This window comes from Convolutriloba macropyga, chromosome 15 (genome assembly GCF_964194025.1).
Source record: "Convolutriloba macropyga chromosome 15, txConMacr16.3, whole genome shotgun sequence".
In the NCBI taxonomy this organism is placed as follows: domain Eukaryota; kingdom Metazoa; phylum Xenacoelomorpha; order Acoela; family Convolutidae; genus Convolutriloba; species Convolutriloba macropyga.
Genome location: NC_134482.1, coordinates 14442737 through 14466309, shown reverse-complemented (window position 1 = coordinate 14466309; position 23573 = coordinate 14442737). Strand labels below are relative to the sequence as shown.

At 40.1% G+C, this 23573-nt stretch overlaps 1 protein-coding gene across 1 annotated transcript in view; it reads left to right on the top strand.

The window, feature by feature from the left end:
* LOC142354097 (ubiquitin carboxyl-terminal hydrolase 7-like) overlaps positions 1 to 23573 on the top strand; it is a 116554-nt gene that overhangs the window by 6727 nt on the left and 86254 nt on the right. The window contains exons 3-4 of the mRNA XM_075406369.1: positions 12762 to 13006; positions 23238 to 23497. Of these exons, the coding sequence (XP_075262484.1) occupies positions 12762 to 13006; positions 23238 to 23497 (505 nt within the window). The remainder of the gene's footprint in view (positions 1 to 12761; positions 13007 to 23237; positions 23498 to 23573) is intronic.

Sequence of the window (23573 nt, the reverse complement as noted above, 5' to 3'; positions counted from 1 at the left end):
TTGTCTGTTAAAATCCGTGCTGAATGTAATTCAAATCCAATTTTTAGGTAGCTTCATTTCTCAACATGCGCAATTGTTATCTGTACACTAACACAATTAGTATGTAATTGGTTAATCATAAATTTAATTAATGATATTCTTTAAAAATAACTCTAGCCTATATTTTGTATTGTATGTAAAATCATTGCTCGCAATTGTTGTTTTAATCATTATTTGCCGAAGAAATTCTCAGTACTTTTATAGGGTCTTTCCCCCAACAAAAAGAACCCTTCACAAAATTATGGCTCCCATTTTTCTATAATTACCATGATTGGGGGACTCTATGTTATATAACCAATAAGGTTGGGGGCTATAATGCGAACCACCACTGTGTTATAATTATAATTGCATCGGTCTTTTTCTTTATGAGGTTTCAATGGAAAAAATCTGTATCTTGAGGGCTGCAGGTGCAACACCACTCATATTAAGACCATTTTGTCAAAGTTTATTATTGGTTGACAAACAAACAGTGAGGGGTTTTCCAGTACAAAATTTGGTAAATCGATTTTTGCGAATTTAACCCTATACAGAATAACCGAACTAGGTTACCGAATTCCACGCGGGCAAAATCAGCCGAATGTCTTGCCAGAATCCATCTTCAAAGACATTTTAATAAATAAATCACTGGCAAATTGGTTCAATTTTTTGCTCTCACTAAATATTTTTGCTATCAGGCTTTTTTAAGAAAAAAAATGGGCATTTTCCAATGTAGCACCCCTTACAGTATAGTAATGGAAATTATTTGCTCACAATGGTTTGTAGTACTAATAATACTCCGGTGGTTTTTATATGTCATTTTTAACTGGACTGATTTTTCGGCTGACGCTTTTAACTTTTCGTCCTCAAAAGTGGAATAAACAGGTAACGCCCGGGCGCTACTATTCTGTTGAGACATCAATTCATTTGATGTCCCCCACCATTACCACCACCACCACTTCCCTGCCCACCTTCCTCCGCCTGACAATTTGGACGCCCCATTTCTTCCCGCAACCCGCAACGCTTGATGCCCCCCATCTCCTGAAGCAACCCACTCCCTTAAACCCACCCCTATCGATTCTGCAACCCCACTCCCCACCCCATAACAAGCCCTAATACTAGCATTCTTAAGCCTCAGTTGGTTACCACGAAAGCCAACCGCTCATGGGTTGTTACAGAGCAGTTTAACCGACCTTAGTCGTTTAATTGCTCTCAAACGAAGTTTGTAGCAATTATGTTTGTCTTGTTGGTCTTTTTAATGCGATTTTTCCCTTGACTTTTGTGTGACCCATTCGACTTTTTGTCCCCAAAATCGGGATAATCAGCTGGCGCTCAGAGGGCATCAAGTGCTTTTAGAGCCCTTCAACTCACTAGTCGCCAAGTATGCCATTCGCAGAAACTGTTTTGGAGATTTGTACTTATATTGTGAAGGGCGGTTCTTGGAGGTTGATCCCCCCTCACAACACATCCCCCACGCCCCATATCAGCTCCCCTCCCCCAATCCACAACCCTGCACATCTTTCAGACCGTAAGGGCCCAGTGCAGCCAAAGACCCCCCATCCCCAACGTTGTCCTCCCCCAATCCCCCAATACCCCTCGCTGCACTCCCATCACGCCCCTTCAATTAAACTAAAGCTAGCCTCACCAAAATGTAGCTACCTACTGACAAATCCAAAGCTACCTACCAGAGCATTTCACCAAACGTTAATCGGTTGTTGTTTTGTTGGTAGTATATGTTATATGTCCACTAGGCTGCCCGGGTTGAGGAAAAATTGGAAAATTATGTAACATAAGCGATGAAAAGTTGTTTTTTTCACCGCTAATTTTGTGCATAATTTTGCGGTGAATTTATGTAATTTCACCTCTAGAGGAAGCCGTGAACTTACAAAACTTCACCACATTTCACAGCTTAAAACATGTTTCAGCTCTTACATTAATTTTCTTATATTTCGAACGTCACACCTCCAGCATGTCTTCTCTAGTGGTGAAATTAAATAAATTCTCCGCTTAGAAAAAAGTGTCAAAAAATGTAAGATTAGGGGTGACTTTAACGGGGTGGGGGAATCTAGAACATCATCTTTTTTCTAAGCGGTGATTGGTGATTTTATGCAATTACACCACTAAGTTAAGCGGTGAGTTTGTTATTTAACCACATTCACCGCTTATCTCACATAATTTGGACACTTTTTATTCAAAGCGGTGAATTTATGTTATTTCATCGCTAAATTCAGAGGTGAAATTATGCAATTTCACAGCTTCCATGCAATTATTCACCGCCTGATTTATGTAATTTCACCGCATTCAGCGCTTATCTTACAAAATTTTCCACATTCACCGCTTATCTTACATTGTTAGTAACTAAATAGATTTAAAGCGAGAGATTATTAGCCAATCAGAATCCAGTATTTAAATAAGCAATCGAATTGAATAAAATACGTTCAAATTTACGTACAAAGCTCGGAAAAAGTGCAATTAACATAATTTCGTTAAACCTAATAAACAAAGCCATCAAGTAAGGCTCGTTTGAACTTAATAATTTTCGGTTTTTTGCACTGTTTTGAATAGAATGGTGACCAGCTTTGATCTCAAGTATCAAAGATAGACTGATACCAGTTAAATGAGCAAAAAGACTTTGCCGTCTAAAAAACACTTGTTGCTATGTACGAACAATACTTATACGTTGCCTCGTGATGATTTATAGTCGCCTTGATCGTTGCTTACACGTTGCTATCTAATACTTTTTGCCTGTTTGAACGTTGCTATATAAAACGAAAGAGAATTAACTTCCGAAAGAGTGTTGTTTTTACTTTACACCTTTACATTGGCGCCCCACAAGGGACACGAGAATGTGAAGAAAAATACAATATGGAACAAACAGTTTGGAGTTGTTGCATTGAGTGGAGGCTACTTTAGACACGAGCATTTTGAGCACGTAAGAAGTGCAGTAAATGCGCAGATTGAGGAGAACATGTATGCTCAGTGGGTGATTCCCCCTCCGTGGAAACCAGTGACTAAGAAAAGCCAGGGAGCTAGAATGGAGGCTGGAAAAGGAGATATCCATCACTATGTGACACCTGTAAAAAAGTTCAATGTCATTTTGTTGTTGGCGGAAAATTTCAGTATGTCTACATTAGCGCTGGATTGAATCTCTTGCTAAAACGATGCCCGTGCCATGTGTGGCCGTGTCGTACGAGCAGTTGGAAGCAATGAAACATGAATAGTTCAGTTCAAAGAAACCATCGGAGAATGCAGACGACGTTGAATTGAAGAGAGAGTGGACCTCCAGCTGCCCCGTTGTGCGGAAATTGGCCCCAGAATCAGCTTCTAACAAACTGACAAACTTGAATAGGGATTCCTTCAAAACTGTAAGACGGAACCTTTATTTCTTTTCGTGATATTCTTGTGACATAATTCTTTAGTTATTTGATTTAGACGGCAAACCCAACCTGTGAATTTTTTTGGTCAAATATTAACGGATTACAATCGTTTGCTAGGTAGAATTGTTACTGGTCACCATTAACCTTAAAAACATAATTTTTGAGACGAAAAAACATCGATTTTGAAAATTTTTGGTCGGATTATCGAAAATTTGTAAAAAGTGTTCAAGTCGGTTCGGATATCAAAAATAACCTCTGAAATAGAAAAAAATGAGAGAATATAATGCTTAAATGTCCAATTTTGAAAATTTTTGGTCAATTTTGATGCAACTCGAAAAAACATAGAATATCAATATCGAGTATTGATAAACCGTACTTTCAGGCATAAAACCGTATAGTTTACTGGATTACCGTTCCGTATTCAAAAAAATTGCAGAAATGTTGACCAAAAATAGAAAAAAATGAACAAAAGTATAAAATTTTGACAAATTTGTCAAAAAAACAATTTTCCAGCAAGAAGGTTCGTAATTTGAGTGAAACTCAATTAACACAAAAAAAGTTGTGAAAATTTGCACAACCTCCGGCCAACAAAAAAAAATTATCGAATCACCATAATTTTTCTTCGTCGCTCGTTTATGTACCGTTCCGTCCGCGTCCTTTTCGTCCTTTAACTTTTCAATTCTCCGCGTTTCGTTTTTTTTTCTCAATAACGTCGCTCTCCCAAAACTTCGCTTTTCGTATTCTTACGCTACTTTTCCGGATTTCGGTATAGTACGTCATATGTGATGAAGTATGTTATTGTTTTTGCTGTAGTATGTTGAGTATGCTAGTATGCTGGTTTGTTGTTCAGGTCTTACAGCTTTCTAGGGTGTGACTTATGTTTATTCTCGAGTTACGGCTGGATTGCTCTTCGACTTTTCAACTTTACTAATTTACTAGCCTTCCTGTTGTAGTATATTGATTTTTGCTGCTGTATGTTTGCGTGTAACTGTATGAATGTTAGTTGGTTTAGGGTTTTGCCTTCTAGGGTGTGACTTAAGTTTATTCTGGAGTTACGGCTAGATTGTTTCTTCACTTTTCCAGCTTTCATAGACTACAAAAGCGCTGCATATTAATTAACTTTTGCTGTAGTTTGTTTAATATTGTTGGTATGCTGATCGGTTGTTTAGGTTTGAATATTGCTAGGGTGTGACTTAAGTTTATTCTAGAGTTACGGCTAGTAAATTTCTTGCTCTTTTCATCCATTTAGTATACTACAGCTTTGCCGTAAATTAGTTCGTTATTTGTATATATTAAGCCCCATAATGACTTGTGCTAGTTTGTCTCTTGCAGTAGCATCTCTCCTCCTTCCTAGGGTGTGACTTAAGTTTGTTCTGGAGTTACGGCTAGTTTGTGTGGTTGAGTTTGTGGCTGTGGTCTGCTAGCATAGTGGTTCCCGACCTCCCCGCTCGCTGCGTAATCGTCTCCCGCCCGTTCCGACCCGCCTTTCCGTTTCGTTGCGTACTACTCGCTCAACGCCTCCGTTCTGTCCGTCTCGTTTCCCGTTTCTTCGTGCGTCGCTCGTTCAGCGTTTCCGTCCCGTCCGTTGCGTCGCCCGTTTACTACCCGCGTTTTCGCCAGTTCCGTTCCGTTCCCTGTTGCGTTGCCCGCCGTTCGCCCGTCCTTCCCGCCCCGTCCGCTTCGTTTCCCGTTTCGTCGTGCTTCGTCCACCCAGTCCTCTTTACCCGGTTGCCTGTGTTCCTGTTTAGTCTCACGTTGCTTTCAAGCACGTTAGACGCACTCTATAATTTCTTACTCACTTTCGCCGAGTAATTCATTACTCGGTAACTTCTTTTCTGCTCTTCGACGTCTTGATTATCAAGTCGTCGTCATTTGGGTTCGGTATAACCCGCATTCCACGTGTTTGTTTGAAAGTTACCCTACATTGATAAACTAGCCATTTCAATATCATGACCGAACAGCAAGATAAATTGAAAAAGCTCTTTAATGCAAGATCTAATCTGGAATCTGAGTTACGTAACATCCATAAGGACATCACAGATGCCATAGATCGTCAAGACAGGAGGGTTAAGGTTGAACGCTTGGTTTCTAAGTTGAAGGATGTCTTCAGTAAACTGGTGGAGAAAAATGAAGAACTATTTGACTTGGCCAGTAAAGCCGAGAACCCGGAATCAATTTACCTTGTCCTTGAGCAATGGTTGGATGATGTAACTAAAAACAATGATAATTTCTTGCTTGCGGCTAGAAGCTATATTGACTCAGTTACTCACCGAGACACCGTATATGAGGGCGTTAACCCTCAAGGGCAGTCGAAGAGAAGTTCACGTCGAACAGCATCGTCAATGTCTAGCCAGCGTAAACATGACTTTCTAATGGCAAAACTAAAACGCGAAGAGGCCGAGAAACAAGAACAAGCTGCCATGCGCCTCGCTAAACAAAAACACGAAATTGCCATGAGAAAAAAAGAGCTTGAAATACAATTGGAGCAGATGGCAATTCAAGAATTAGAGGAAGACCACCGCCAGCGTGTCGCCGCAGCTAAACTAGATGAGGCTGAATTAATGGATAATCATTCATTGTTTAGTCACCACTCAAGTGAACTGAATTTGCTTAAAGATAGGGGATCAGATAGAAGTCAGAGACTTGTTCAGGATTGGGTAAATTCTGTTCCAGCAGGTAAGTCATTGAGTGCCACAAGTGAGTTAAATTTTTCTCGTCCTGGTTCAGCAACCGCTGACCCCCCTGTTCAAGATACTGCCCATAGTAATCCTCCAGAAAACACAAATAATGTTGCCGGTAACTTGAATCACCTTGAAATGCTTTCTCAGTACACACGGCCAGGAGTTGCAATTTCTATTGCTCAGCAAGAAGCTTTGTATCGGGAATACCTCCAGGCTCAACTACAACAATCACTCAGTGATCAAAGGGTTGAGCGAGCACATAGTCCCTCAGGCAGTGGTAAGGTGAACCAAGTGAACCAAGTACCAGTCGACGTACAAAATGTCGAACTCCCACCACCTCATCCACCTATGCAACCTCCCCGGCCACCAACACCCGTTATGGCACCAACGAACTCCATTTTCGTACCTGATTTTTCAGCAAACCCACAGGTAAATCAGTTCTTGGGTCCAAAAAGCTCCAGTGTACCTTGTCAATTACATATGTCAATGCCTCATGTTCAACAACAACAGAATCTAACTCAAAGTAACATTCCACACCGAACACAAGTCCCTATTGCCCATTCCCCGCATAAGGTCCCTCCACCTGTAAACCCACTCGCGAACCCGCCTCCCGTATTCCCGTCTCAACAATTATTTATTCCTCAGCCTCCCGTGATTCCGTCGCCCGCTCCAGCAAGCACAGCAACATACTTACCCGTCCCCAACATTCCACAACAAAACATTGTCCATTCACCTCAAGCCCGCCTGTTACCATGCCCAACCGCACCCAAACTTCCCCTTAATCGTAACCCCGATTTAAACTTGTGGAGATTTCCTCAGAATAACCCCACAAACGTAAATCAGGCGACAAATAATGCAACCGTCTTCAAAAACATTCAACCGAACCTACCCCCAACCACAGCTGACCCCACCATCATCCATCCCATCTTGCAAATGAGTGCACAACATAATCCAAAAAGCAACTACGCAGCTAACTGTAGCATCCCTGTTAACCCCTTTAGTACAACTACTAACATCGTGCCACCTTTCGTCACGCCGGTTATACATCCAACATACGGGCATACTGCTCCGATACCATTGTGTTGGGGTGGCCCACCGCATCCCACGCCTCCAGCGCCAGCATCTGAAAATGCAAGCTTGATTAAGGCATTCACTGACGCCTTATCTAGCAAGAGGAATGACCCACTACCCGAATGGAAGTTGTCACAATACAGTGGGGATCCTCTACAGTGGCACGAATGGTATGGTCAGTTTAAAAGCGCAATTGACTCTCAGTCCTTAACTGATGATGTAAAGTTGACATACCTTAAGACCCTCGTTACAGGTAAAGCTAAAACAGCTATAGCTGAGTTCGCCTACTGCGGCGCAATGTACAAAGACGCACTGAGGACCTTAGAACGTAAATTTGGCCAACCACAGGCGGTCGTAAGTGCACATTTGGACAAACTCAACAGCTTTCCACCATTGAAGATGCACAATAGCGATAACATCATTAACTACTCGGGGTGCATTTCAAGTCTTGTCGGGGTATTTAAATCGCTGTCATACGATTCGGATTTAAAGAGTGCTGCGCTTCTCAACACCGCCGTACAGAAGCTACCACCCAATATGAAGGAGTCATGGTCACTCTTCACTGTCAAAAAGCATTGGGTGAAGCCTACTCTTCTTGATTTCAACGATTGGTTAAAAGAGAAGGCCGAAGCGCACGATTTAATGAAGAATACCGCACTTAAAGCAAAGACCGAGGATACCAACAACTCAGTAACCAGATCAAAAGTTGCTTCAAAGGCATTTGCTGCAAATACGCAACAGAAGAGTAACTTTAAGCCGCAACAGAGATCTCCGTCAACATCAATCTCTAGTTGCATTGTATGCAAAGGCAGCCACCGGTTGTGGGAATGCCTTGTTTTTAAGGAAAAGACCCCCACACAGAGAGCCAAGGTCGTGGCTGAGGCAAAGCTCTGTTTCTCTTGTTTGCGTGATAAACACATGTTCAGGCAATGCCCAAGTCCCCGTAAGTGTAGGAAAGATGGTTGCCACAGCTCCCATAACACCTTACTTCATGGAGCTGAGAGGGTTTTTCCAGCTAAACCCTCAACAAACAACAACATCGATAGTTCGAAGTCAAATGTAGGTACTAGTAGGCCATCTACTGGTCAACAGCAACCAAGCAAAACAACCACTTTGTCTTCCGTGACGGATGTCAAAGGCCTCCTTCAGGTCACGGAGCTGAAACTTACTAATTCTTCTGGCACTAGTACTACGGCGTTGGTTTTATGCGATACCGCTTGCAGTAACTCTTGGGTGTCCGATAGTCTCGCAGCTAGACTCGGTTTGCAGGGTACCGCTTTAAAACTGACCGTCAAGGGTATAAACACGGAAGAACTCATAGACACAAAAGTGGTTCAATTGACCGTGACGCCTCATAAAGATCAAGACTTCGAAGCATTCACTGTGCGTCCCTACGTGAGAGAAACATTAAACGTAGGTTCTGACATCATTGACGTCAAGTCCATGCAAGAAACTTACCCACATTTGGCAGTTCTAGATCCAGTAAAATATAGCTATGGAGAAATTGAGATGATACTTGGACAGGATGTCTACCATGCCATCCGCCCGTTAGAGTATTTTTCAGCCGACGAAAAGTGCTCACCGTTCGCTGTCCGCTTGCCCATAGGTTGGGTTTTAAGTGGCCCACTCCCGTCAAGTTCAAGTTTAGTCTCGGTGTGTTTCAAAGCCAATATTGAACAGGATTTTGAATTAGCTTGTCAGGTTAAATCTTGGTATGATATGGAATCGTACGGCGCGTTCAAGCAAGTTGACCCACGATCCGCAGCGGATGCTCGCGCGCAGGAAATACTTGAAACAACAACCTTCCATAACGGCCAAAGATACGATGTCGGTATGTTATGGGCTGATGACAACACCCAGCTCCCGAATAACTACTTTTCGTCACTGGTACAGCTCAAGTCTCTCGAAAAGCGGCTATCGAGAGATACATCATTGAAAGAAACTTATGCTAATACCATCCGTGAAGACTTGGAAAAAGGTTACTTGATTACAGTCCCTGATGCTCACAAGGTAGAGCAACGGTCGGATAGAGAGTGGTACCTACCACACCATCCCGTAATCAATCCGAACAAACCGGGAAAAGTGCGTAGGGTATTAAATGGTGCAGCAAAGTTCCACGGTACTTCTTTGAATAAATCTTTGCTCACTGGCCCCGACCTGCTCCAAAACCTAATCCACGTACTACTTAGGTTCCGTCAACATCAGTTTGCCGTGTCCGCAGATATCGAGGGTATGTTCCTCCAAGTGGGTGTCCCTGATTGGGACCAGCCATCACTGCGTTTTTTGTGGCGGGAGGACCCCACAACAAATGTTGTAGTGTATCAATACACGCGCCATATATTCGGGGCTAAAGACTCACCCACATGCGCTAACTATGCACTGCAACGCACGGCCCGAGACAATGTTAATCAGTACCCGGAAGCAACCAAAGCCGTCCTAGAAAACTTCAACATGGACGATTACTTGGATTCGGTGGAGTCACCCGAGAGGGCTCTCAAAAGATCGAAGGAGTTGGTGCATCTTCTCCATCTAGGTGGGTTCAAGCTTACTAAGTTTGTAAGCAATGTACCAAATCTGGCTGATCGAATTGATGGGTCAACTCAGTCTACCGAACCAAAAGTAATTGCCTCACCTAAGGAGGATTCTTCGCACGTGCTTGGGTTGAAATGGGATCACAACAATGATACTCTAGTTGTGAGTCGGGGTACCTCCAGTACAGTAACTAAGTCTTTAACACAACGCTTGGTATTGAGCCTAGTGTCTAAGGTGTTTGATCCCATCGGCCTAGTGGCACCATTTACTGTTGGTGCCCGATTGTTACTAAAGGACATCTGGCGTGTCAGCGGGCAGCACTGGGATGAAGAATTACCAAAAGACACTGTTGAAAGGTTCCTCGAATGGAGTGTAGAACTACCCAAACTTGCCGCAATCACTATACCAAGGAGCTACTTTTCCGGAAACTTTGAACACCTGGAACTACACATGTTTGGCGATAGTTCCCAAGAAGTTTTCAGTGCCGTTGCATTTCTCCGAGCTCGAGTAACTACTTCGAGTGGGCCCCAAACGGAGCTTGCGTTTGTCCTGGGTAAAGCTCGCGTAGCACCTATGAAGGTCATGACTGTTCCAAAGCTGGAATTACAGGCAGCGCTACTGGCCGCTCGATTGAAACAAGATATATGTCGAGCTCTCACAGTAAAAGTCAACAGGGTTTTCATGTGGACCGACAGCACTACTGTCTTGCAATGGCTTAACTCTGCAACCAAGCACCCAATATTTATTGCAAACCGTGTTTGCGAAATCTTAGAACACACTAGCGTTGACGAATGGAACCACGTTGCCTCAAGCGATAATCCGGCAGATGCCGGCACTCGTGGTATGTCCGCTGAGGTTTTGCAATCAAGTAGCTGGGTGAGAGGTCCAGATTTCTTAAGAACCAAGCAATTCCCGTTCGAACCAAGCACTGAAGTAGTTAATAACATCAAACTCGGTATAGTAACAAAGGAAACTGATGAAACAAATACATCATTGGCCGCATCCGTAACCAAGTCAACTAAGGAACCGCCCTCGCAACTAATTCCCTTCGATAAGTACAGTTCTTATCAGAAGTTGCTACGGATAACAGCGTACGTACTCCGCTTGTTACCTTCTCACGAATGCTACCGTAATGTCGATGGTAGCATCATAGACCCCACGGAGCTTGACAAAGCCGAGCGTCATCTCCAGTATCTTGTGCAAGGGGAGTCATTCAATGCAGAGAGAAAAGATCTTCTCGAAAACAAACCCGTTAAACGGAGTAGCCGTATTGCCCCGTTTTCTCCCTTTATTGGGCCAAATCGTCTAATCCGATCGGCAGGCCGCATCAAGCGGTTGGTCGAAGTTGACTTTGATGTAAAACATCCTATCGTTCTGGACGCACGCCATGCATTTGTAAAGTTGTTCCTCAGGCACACGCACGTTAAACATCATCATCAGGGTATTGATTACCTGCGGGCTAAAGTACAAGAACGTTATACCATCCTCAAATTACGATCCTCACTGCGTTCAATTAAATCCAACTGCGTCACGTGCAGAATGTTCCGCGCTGCCACTATTCAACCCCTTATGGCTGACCTCCCAGTAGAAAGACTCGCATACCAGTCTCCTCCCTTCACGAACACCGGGGTCGACTACTTCGGCCCATTTTACGTTACTGTACGTCGGACTACCGAGAAGAGGTGGGGTTTCCTCTTCACATGCTTAACTACTCGTGCCGTTCATGTTGAAATCGTTCCGTCCATGGACGCCAGTTCGTGTGTAATGGGAGTGGAGCGGTTCGTCTCCCGTCGGGGTACACCGGCCATTATTTGGTCAGACAATGGCACTAACTTTGTTGGCGCGGAAAAAGAACTACGCGAGAATATTGAGAAGTGGAATACCATCAACATCGCCGTCGAACTTGCCCACAAAGGCATCAAGTGGAGGTTCAATCCGCCCAGTGCGCCACACCAAGGTGGCATCTGGGAGAGGCTAGTACGTTGTTTCAAGCGCGTACTTTACACAATCCTTGGAACACGTCGCCTCACAGATGAGGTTTTAAGTACCACTTTTTGTCTGGTCGAACATGCACTTAATTCACGTCCGTTAACACCCGTAAGCGCCGACCCATCCGACCTAGGCGCATTAACACCCAATCACTTTCTCCTCGGTAACCAAGCACGTAGTCTCCCGTCCATCATTGGTGTAGATGAGTTTGATCACCGTAAACGTTACGCCCGCGCGCAGTCTTACGCTAACGCCATTTGGTCTCGTTGGATCAAAGAATACGTACCGGCGCTGAACCGACGTTCCAAGTGGCAGACGCCTGCCGAGCATAACCTTAAGACCGGTGATTTGGTTTGGGTAGTTGAAGAGACAAACCCAAGAGGTTACTACCCCACTGCTCGGATCACTGAACTCCGTTACGGTTCTGACAGCGTCGCACGCTCCGCCGTATTGCGCACGTCCTCCGGATCGCTCGTTCGCCCGCTTGTAAAATTAGTCCCAATTCTCCCAGCATCTTCTTCTGGGCCGGAGGATGTTAGTAACTAAATAGATTTAAAGCGAGAGATTATTAGCCAATCAGAATCCAGTATTTAAATAAGCAATCGAATTGAATAAAATACGTTCAAATTTACGTACAAAGCTCGGAAAAAGTGCAATTAACATAATTTCGTTAAACCTAATAAACAAAGCCATCAAGTAAGGCTCGTTTGAACTTAATAATTTTCGGTTTTTTGCACTGTTTTGAATAGAATGGTGACCAGCTTTGATCTCAAGTATCAAAGATAGACTGATACCAGTTAAATGAGCAAAAAGACTTTGCCGTCTAAAAAACACTTGTTGCTATGTACGAACAATACTTATACGTTGCCTCGTGATGATTTATAGTCGCCTTGATCGTTGCTTACACGTTGCTATCTAATACTTTTTGCCTGTTTGAACGTTGCTATATAAAACGAAAGAGAATTAACTTCCGAAAGAGTGTTGTTTTTATACATAATTTTGCGTTGAATGGCGTTGACACCTCGCCCCGGGTGAGGAAAGTAGCTCTAAGGAGAAAGACTATAAAATCAGCAATTTATCAGTTTAATTTCTTCAGCCGAGTGCGCCCAATTTTACGCTGAAGAGAGCAGCTCCACCTCCTCCTCGTCCGAGGACGAGTATCCGGAGGGGGGAGAACCCTGGGAGTCGGAGTACAGCTACCCGTACCAACCCTGGGACAATGCCATAGCTCTAGAGGCCAATGACCAGACATACGAACCAAGTGCCGTCTCTGAGGAGGGGGAGTATGTGGCCACTTTTGGGTCCAGAGACTCCAAGATGCTGGAAGCTCCTCGGACTGTTGTAAATATTTATTATTAGTTGCCATAGCGATAGCTGAGGGGAGCTGTATATAATTGGGCTTAACTGTTGTTAATTGCTCTCGAACGAGTTACTCCACTGACAGTAATCCGCCACGTTGAGATCATGTTGACGTCAGTTACTGGTTTGGTGGAGTCAAAACCGTACTTCGTATCATTTCCAGAATGCTTCCAGTCAAATTTTCAACTTTTTGTTTTCACGAAATTGGAGTAGTGTGATTTTAGTTCAGCCGAAGTAGGAAAGAGAGCAAAAACCCGAATTACTTAAAGCGTGAAATTTCTAAAAATGCTTTTAAAATGGGTTAGGAAAAGAACCTTTGAGCAATTTTCGTTTTTTTTTGAAAATAAGGTATTTTGCGTGCGGCATTTTTATGTTTTTTATTATTTTTTCAGTTTTTAATTGAGTATGACATAAGGTGTTAAAACCTACACCTTTGTGATAATTTCGGATAAATGCATTTGTTTAGAACACTGAAAATTTTAGTGTTTTTCTTTGGTGTTGCCATTTGAAGTTTTTTGTTGCGCTTGCTCTTCTTTGTTCTAAATGATTGGTCTCATTGGATATTCGATGAGAAACAATTAAAACTATTAGTTAACTTGCAATAGGCGGTGAAATGTGGTGAGTTTTTGTAAGTTCACCGCTTACTCTAGCGTTGAAATTACATAATTTCACCGCATTTCACCGCAGAATTTTGTACGAATTTTTCGGTGAAAAAAAACATTTTATAGCTTATCTTACATATTTTTCTCATTATTCCTCAAACCGGGTTGGTCTAAATTTATAATGAAGGGTTCCAACGACTTTGATCCACCTTGCTTCGAAATTTTATCCTTGGTCTATTTTAGTTTTGCCAAATTACATACCACCTGTTCATAATCTGCCACTTATTATCATTCATGACAAATCTTCTTTGCTCACTAATGAGGTTTAACTGAATCTACGCATCGATTTCAAGGTTTGCAATTTGACAATAACTGGTTTTAAAAATCTGCTCTATTGAGAATTTTACTTGTGTTTGTTTTTTCTTTGGAAATTTTGACTAACTACAGGTAAAACAAAAAGCACATTAAAAACTGATTTCATAGTTCGGTCTAAAATTGATGGCTTTCCTTACATGACTTCCTTTTGATTTGTGCCAATGTTGTTCATTATTTAAGTAAGGAACTAGTTTCAGTAATAATAGGCCGACCCTGACTGTTAGACTGGCATAATTGAAGCATCGTAAACATTACAAGTTTCAGTTGTTGGTTTGAGTGATCTTGAGATACAATTTTCAATTTTCAGAGTATCTGATATTTGTTGTTCAATTTGTGTTTAACGGCTCTCAAAAAGAGTTTTCAGTAATTATAATGGTTCTGGGGTCTTTTTAATGCTTTTTTTGCATGATCGGTTTTCTGTTTTTCAATGTCACAAACAGGATAAACAAGCAATTTTTACAGGTGATTATCTCTCTGAAGATCTGTAACTTCTAAAAAACAAAATCATGTTGCAGGAGCATTTTTTGAAGGACTGGAGCCTATACTAACACACCTCTAACTCAACCTCCCAATTCATGCTCCTCATCGTACTGATATCCCCCTAAAACCAAGGTTACCACTGACGAAGCAAACGCTAGCCGTACGTTAGTCAACTATGTTGCTGTCACTTATTCTCACTAATGGCAGAATTCATTGACTTTCTAAATAGGGAAAATGAACGTTTTCAAAAGTTCTATTTGGTAGCTTATGATCTGAGTATTTATCTGAGTTTTGCTTGCAGCTGTTTTCACTTCTGTTAATTCGCTCCCGTACCTGTGTTCATGAGAGATGATAAACAATTTTGTTTTCAGGGTGGCACACTTTTAGTTACGTCATTAACAGCCTTTTTAAACCACTTTTTTCGCCAACGCTTAATTTGTCGCCTTTTTTCAGTTGTTTATTGGATTCTTACAAAGTTGTTGCTTTCCTTAAAAAATCATCTCGTAGTGATTTAGATAAATTCAAATTATTTTACTGATTCAAATGAATGTCCCAACGCTAGTTTTAATTTGAAAATCCGAGAAGTTAGACTTTTTAAATATTTTTCCTATTTTTTTAACGTTTGGAATCTTGTTCACATTGTTAACTGCCAAGAATATTTATTGAGAAACAAGAATAATTGCCAGGTTACTATGTCGTCAATTTGTTTTAATTTGTAATCCAGGACTTTTCCTGCAATTTTTAATTATTTCTTTACACCGGAAGTGACGTCAAATTCCTTTAGGAACAACTTTCTTTACCATCATTCGATTTTTTTATGAAATCCTAGCGTACCTTGTGTCATTTGCTGCATGCCTCAAAGAGAGCGTTTTTTGTTCATTTGTTGGCTATTCTTTTTTACCTCAAAGTTGAGGTGACTGTTGTTATTTCGCAAGCAACCTTCTGCTAATTTCAATAGGATCTCTAAATAGCAAAACTCCAGCTCAGGTTTACATTAAGGCAAAATTACAATACATAAGTCTAACTCAGTTACAGACAAGACAGAAGCACATGGATTAGGACAGTTATGTTTTTTATTTGTTTAACAACGTTCAAGCAAAGTTTGTAACTACACAGGCTGAAGGGTTTTTGGGTCGTGGTAACGTTTACTCGTATCGCGTTCTAAACATACCCCATTTTAGAGTTAATAATTGTTGAACACCGCGGTTTTTTTATGGAAACCGCTTATTTTTTCATATATAGCACATCATTGTTGACTTGCTTCGAAAATTTAACGTTCATCTTTTTTTTAAATTGCCCGTTTCCGAAATACCTTTTCATAATCTTGTCACCTAGTCTCAGTCATGTGTACTGAAGTAATGTTTATGTTGAATACTTAGCTTAACTAAGCTAAGTATTCAAATTACATCATTCTAAAAATAGAATGATGTAATTAGCTGAACCATTCATATTGCACAAAATGTCCGTCCAGCCAAACGGACATTTTGCCATCCAGCAGGACGGGAACTATCCCGTTCTGAGAACTATATATAGCAAAGAAAGAATCACAACTTTGAAAAATTAAGAATTAATAACTCAGAGAAACTGAGAATTTAATATCTCCAAATCGAGAAAGTAATCTCAAAACGAAAGTATTTCCAAAGTGAAATTACTAAACCAATCTTCTCAACTATATCGAATAACGAATAGTTAGAGATAATTTTCAAGTCAGGACTTTATTCAAAAGGGAATAATAAGTTACTGATAACAATTCGAGTTAGTAAAGTTTTTACTAACTCTCCCGACCTTCTCCTCTTTCTAACTTTCATAACTTTCTAACTTTTATAACTTTAACTTTTAACTTTAATAACCTCATTACTTTAGCTGTAAATTTATCTATGTTCGATTTCTATAAAGATTATATAAAACTTATAACTAGATCAATTAGTCAAATATACTTACTTAGATCATTAAATACTTTTATGAGACTTATCAGGCTTAGAAAGATAGCATATACTAGGAGTACGACCATCGAGTCAGAAGTTTGAACCTTCGCACCACCCATACCCTCTAGTATAAACTGGTGCGACCAGTGAAGCTCGTATAAATATTCTATCTTCTAAGTACTTTTAAAAAATAAACCAAGTTAATGGCCTCAGGCGGAGGATCTGGAAGTGGCACCGGTACTGGTGGCACTGGTACTGGAACAACCGGTATTGCTACATTAGTAAGAACACTTGCTGATACACCTCTCTCCCATCCGAATATGTCACTTGTTACATTCTCGGGAAATGACCCCAGACAAAACGCAAATGAATTTTGGAGTTCTGTAGAACAAAAAATAAACTTCTCTTTGGGCACAACATTACCTACAGATGCTGCCGCTTTAGCAAATCACCAAAATAGACGCAAAGCGCTATTTGGATCCTTACTGACAGAAACCGCATTAGAGTGGTTCAATACTACTGACCCCACAAGAACTCTGGATCAAATAAAAGGAGATTTCATAAACCGGTTCACAGATAGTCGTGACCAATTCAAATATCGACTTGAAGTTGAAGGAGCAACCAGACAGGAAGGGGAATTAATTAAAAATTATTTCCACCGAATTAAGCATGCTGTTGATAGAGGATGGCCTGAAAAAATACCCGCAAGATTAACTGATCCTGGCCAAATCGCTACTGAACGAACAATACAGCAGCGACAAAGAGAGCAAAAGTATATTGACTTTGCTATTAGAGGCCTGCAACCCCCATCTTTAAAGCGCAAAGCTCATGAATACAGAATAGAAAATCCGGATAAAACATTGGACGAAATACAAAATCACTTAATAACAAAAGACTTAACATTTACTGTTAGCACTGACGGCACAGTAAAACAAACAAACGATAAAATCAGTAGCCTTGAAGCACAAATTAAAGAGCTTACTAGCCTAATGAGAAATAACGAAGTCAGCGCTATTAATTCAGGTTCTTTTAAAGACCCCAACGTAAAATGACGACCAAATAACACACGCTTTTGCAATTATTGCCGTAATCATGGGCATTCCATTTCTAACTGCTCTAAGCACAGGATTGACGAAGGATTTAAAAAGATGAAAAGAGAACTCACTGAGGAAAAGGAGAAAAAGACATCCTTCAGTACTGACTACAAAAAGCAGACTAACAGTAAGCCGTATTTTAATAACCAGAATCGCCCAAATAATACTAACAGTGGATATGACAACCGCAGATACGGAAATAAACACTATAATAATAATAATAACAAATCCTATGAACAAAAATTTCCCCAACACAACCAATTTAGTCCCCATGAAACTGAAGCTAGGCAATATTACGAACGTGAGAATCAAAATTTTCAACGTTCTTATCCCCCCACGCTCATAATAATCAATTCTAAGCATCAAGCAGTAGATATTATGATCAACAACCCCGCTCGTCCCACTCTTTTCACTGGGTAGAGAATCAAAACCGAACAACTAGTGTGCAACCCAAGCTTCAAGGGGCACCCAAAATATGATATGAGCTTGAACTACAAATTGCAAAACCACGCTAACCTATACAGACTGATCTCTTATAACCCCAAAGCAAAAACTTACAGAGCGAAGAACTTAGGCATCGATAAACAAATCATCTCTGTCCCATTTCATTTCCTAACCGCAAACCTCGACAGCTCAGAAGACAACTACATTCGAAACCTCGAGCAAAATTTCCTCAAGGAACGTTACAAGAATTTCCAGCTCCAGCAGCGCAACGAAAACCTGCTGAGAGAACTAAGAGACTATCGACATGGAGACTTTCGAGGTAACGACAATTTTTCGAATCTCTGAGCCAGGGAGAAGGCACAAAAACTTTTTTTTACATAATCTGTAAACCTTAAAATTTATAACTTGTCTTTTTTTTATCTGTAAACATTAAAATTTATATGTGTACCCTTATTGATGCTATGATTTTCTTTTTACCCCCACTAAGGACCGGGTCGGGATGTACTGAAGTAATGTTTATGTTGAATACTTAGCTTAACTAAGCTAAGTATTCAAATTACATCATTCTAAAAATAGAATGATGTAATTAGCTGAACCATTCATATTGCACAAAATGTCCGTCCAGCCAAACGGACATTTTGCCATCCAGCAGGACGGGAACTATCCCGTTCTGAGAACTATATATAGCAAAGAAAGAATCACAACTTTGAAAAATTAAGAATTAATAACTCAGAGAAACTGAGAATTTAATATCTCCAAATCGAGAAAGTAATCTCAAAACGAAAGTATTTCCAAAGTAAAATTACTAAACCAATCTTCTCAACTATATCGAATAACGAATAGTTAGAGATAATTTTCAAGTCAGGACTTTATTCAAAAGGGAATAATAAGTTACTGATAACAATTCGAGTTAGAGTTAGTAAATTCGAGCTGTAAATTTATCTATGTTCGATTTCTATAAAGATTATATAAAACTTATAACTAGATCAATTAGTCAAATTTACTTACTTAGATCATTAAATACTTTTATGAGACTTATCAGGCTTAGAAAGATAGCATATACTAGGAGTACGACCATCGAGTCAGAAGTTTGAACCTTCGCACCACCCATACCCTCTAGTATACATGACAAGTCTCCTTTGCTCACCAATAAAGCATAACTGATTTCAATCTTTTACTGACATTCTTAGCTGTCTGGCGATATTTGGTTTCGAATATCTAAGATATTGAGGGTTCTGCATGTGCTTGTGTTTTCGCTGAATTTATTTCTTAGCTTGAAAAACTACAGGTCATAGGTTTGGTCTACAACTGTTTGTTTACTCACTTGACATTCCCTATTTCCGACCATGTTGTTCTATTGTTAAGTTTATCGGTTAATAGTATTAAGTATGGAACTAGTTACAGTAATATCATCTCTAAATTTTGAATCCGAACAACAGGGTAAGCAGTTAATTTGTACAGGCAATGAAATCAATTGAGAGGTGTATTCTCAACGAAAAGTCAAAATAATTATGCAGTAGCAATTTATTGGTGGACTGGACCACCACAAGCGCCCTTACAACTCAGTTTCCCAATTTCAACCCCTCACCCGGTACAGCGCCCCCTACTGCTAACCTCTTAAGACCAAAGTGACCACTACCGAAGCCAACCACTTGCCGGACGTTAGTCGGTTTTGTTGCTGTCTTTTATTCGCAATAGAGACAGGTCCCATTGACTTTCTAAAAGCGGCAACTGAACTTGTTCAAAATTTCCATTTGTAGCTGTTATTGTTTTTGTCTTGATAACAGTCTTTTTTGAAAAATTTTATTCATAATCTGAATTCTGCTTGCTTTTTTAATTTTTGCTAACTGATGCTGTAGATGTATTTATGAATCATGATTAACTGCTCTCAAACAAAGTTTGTACCAATCTCAAACAAAGTTTTTCGTCTGAACCATTTGGCTTTTTGTCCTCAAAAATGGGATAAACAGGCAACGCCCCGCGGGCATTTAGTTCACCTTGAGTTTTTCAGCTCACGTCTCCAAGTATGCGATCCACAGAAACTGTTTTGGAGACTTATAATTATGGTGTGAAAAGCGGTTCTTAGAGGTTAAATGGCTGTCTCAACGCTAGTAATCAAAATAAAATTAATAAGAGTAAGACTCCTTTCACACATTTTTTTTCTAATGATCTTGTATGCCTTGCTAACTATCCGAGACTGCTACTTTAAAGAGGATAGTTGTCAGGTCACAATGTTGTCAATTTGTTCAAATTTTGCAACTCAGGACATCTTATGCTGCTTTCAATTATTTCTTTTACGTCAAGCTCACTTGAAATCAGCTTCCTTATCAATCATTCAATTCGACAGTATTGCGTGCTTTGCATAATTTGCCGCATGCCTTGAAAACAGTTTTTTGTTCATTCTTTGGTCGCTCTTTTTTCCCTCAATCTCAAATCGTCCTTTCCTAATTTGCATGTAGCTTTCTGTAAACTTTATTAAGATATTTTAAATAGGAATACTCCAGTTGAAATTGTCTTTAGGGCATTTTGACAATCAACAAGCAGTTGATCTAAATCAGTTACAGGCATAACAAGTACACGTGGGTTAATTGCACAAAGATTTCGCAGGTTTTTTGGCAATATGCCAGCTACGTTTTTTTAAGAACCTGCAAGCAAAGTTTAAAACTACACAGGCTGAAGGGTTTTTGGATGTTGTTCAACCATCCAACTATCCCAGACTGAAACGAACATGGGGTCGTTCCAATTTAAACCACCAAAATCTATGGCTTCCAGCGGAATTATAGTGCGTGGTATACTTGCGGCATCAGAGAGAGGGAGCACATGGGGGCTTCCGATTACATGACGTCTGACTATTAAACTCGGGGAGGGCGAGGCTCATATATGAGCACGTACTATGATGACAACTGGAACTAATTTAAGCTAGAAGCATGCGTGAACACAAGCATGCACCGAATTATTAGTAAATTTTTGCTTATTTCAAATGTTTTAAAAATTTATGCATTGCCTGCTTCCGCTTGTCTCACCTCTCAAACAGTAATTTTTTAGTCGCCATGTTTTGTGTTCTCAGTCGCTTGCTTTTACGATAGAACACAATTAATGGCTTGAAATGCGTTAAAAGTAAAATTATCTATATTTTAAGGAACATTATTTTTTCGTGAAAAAGTTGAAAAAATTTTTGTGGATCGGAGATTGGTTCGGATTCTTGGCTTTTATCAATTACATTTTAAATTTAAGAGTGACTTTTCTAACAAATAATTTTGAGCTATAATAAAATTACTTCGAAAAAAATTTCCCATTTTTTTTTTAAATCCGGCGAAATAAATTCTTCAATGCCCTTTTTCGGAGAACTTAAAATATTTATGAAATTTGATCTTGTTTTGCATGTACCAGTACTCAGAAAACAAATTGTATAAATGTCATTGGGTTTCTAGCTTATTTTTTCTCAGCTGTTTCTTTCTGTTCAGCTAAGCTCTTTCCAATGTTTTGCAAATATTCTGAAAGAAATAAAATTTAGAAGAATTGCGCAACGTCGCACTACAGCACAAAATTAGTTTTGGATTACCTGAGACAAATTTGACTCAGAATATATCATAATTTTACTTTGCTATGCTAATAAACAGGATTGATATGATTTTGACCACAATTTTGAGTTACTTTCAAAAGCAACGCTATTTTGGAGGGAATTAGTCCTCTATTTCCGCAAAATTAGAAATTTGGAGAATCGTTGATTTCACACTACAAATTTCCATGAATGAATTTGGGTTTTGATTTTAACGAATTTCATTGTCTGCCGAAATTAGCTCTGAAATGATTAGCCAAAACACCCTCTAAAGATTTTTCTTCTTTTAATAGCATTGGTTGTTTTTCTATGTTTTGTTTTAAAAAATTGAGTATTTTTCGTTTGTGCCCCCACCCCAGTTTAGTGGTTGCATATAATTTGCGTCCCCAGGTGCGCGTTTCAAATTGCTATATAATAATTTAATTTGTAATGGCTTTTTAACTGCGGTGTATAACACACTGGGGGACAAACGGAAAAGATTTTAAAATGTTTGGATCTTTTCCGTTTGTGGCCCCCGCAGCTTAGTGGGTGCTTATTATTTGCATCCCCCCAGACGCACGTGCCATGTTTTTACATAATGATTTGCCATGTAGACACGTGCTTTGCAATTGGGGGTAGCATAACGTACTGAAGGGGCACAAACGGAAAAGATCCAAATGTTCGTTATGTCAGGAGGACTGCAGGACGAAATTTAATTTTTGAATGTGACAAAGTTCATTGTTGTTTGATCAAAACTGTGGGCGATTTTTCCGGAAAAAATTAGTTATCCAACTTCTCCAACTTCTTTTAAACCTATATTAACCATGTTTATTGAAAAGTGACCCTTTTTTCTATTCTGACTTTTTTTGGATGTCAAATAGCAAATATTAGTTAACCGAAAATGAAATAAGGTAATAATTTTAAAACTATGCTTGTCAGCGTCGCTTTAATCCGATTAAAATTAATCGCAACTACGAACATAATTAGTTAAAAACCGTGGAATTTAGGAACAGCTTGTTGAGTTCAATTACACATTTTGGAACTTAATTACACATATTGTGGATTTTTTCCATTTAGTTACCCATATTGCGGAATTTTGTTACAGTAATTCTCCGAAGTTTAATTACACACATGGTGGAATTCAAGTACGGGATTTGGAAATTGGATTCCGGGATCTATTCTCTTTTGCCCCCCCCCCCCCCCCCAGTTTAGTGAGCATAAATTTTTTATGACCCCCAGGCGCACGTGCTATTTTCTTACATAGTAACGTGCTATATATAAAAAACACTGGGGGGGGGGCGAAATAGAATAGATCCGTAACATAACGTCAAAGATAGATTTTTACTCCAGGTTCAAGAATTTAGGTATTTTATCGTCAAAAATACCAAGATTTTTCATGACAAAGAATCCAATGATCAGTCAAAGATTAAGATCTTTTATATCTTGGCTCGATGCATTTCATTCATATTCACTCGAACCAAGTTTCAACATAACCCATCTAGAGTTTACAATAGTTTTGTTTTCTCTCCTCCGCGGACCTCTTCTCTCCCCCCCCCCCCAGTGTTTTATGACCCCGTATTATAAATTATGCGTTTATCATTATATCACGTTACTATGTAAAAAAAGCATGCGTGCCTGAGAGTTAAGTTATATACCCACTTAGCTATAGAGGAGTGGGGGCGAAACAGAAAATAAAACAGATATTTTCAGTTTGTGGATCCCACCCCCCCCCAAGCGCACGTGTCATATTTTTAGTGGCAGCACAGCACTGACTCGTTGGTGGCAAAAGGTGACAAGGTCTGTCCCCCCAAAGTCAAGAAAGACAACTACAACTCAGTACCAATGGGAATCGTGAACCAATTAAACACCTGCTACCTCAACTCCTTTCTCCAGAGTTTGTTCTTCCTGCCCACAATCAGGGAGGCAATTTTCAACATCCCAGTTGATCCCGACATTCCAAAGGAATTCAATTGGGTTCTGGCGCTTCAAAGGCTCTTCTACGAGCTCCAAACCGGGTAATTTATTTTTCGTCATTTATTGTGACTTGAGAACAGTTTTGGCGCCAAAACGGGTCTTTCCCATTATGGGCCC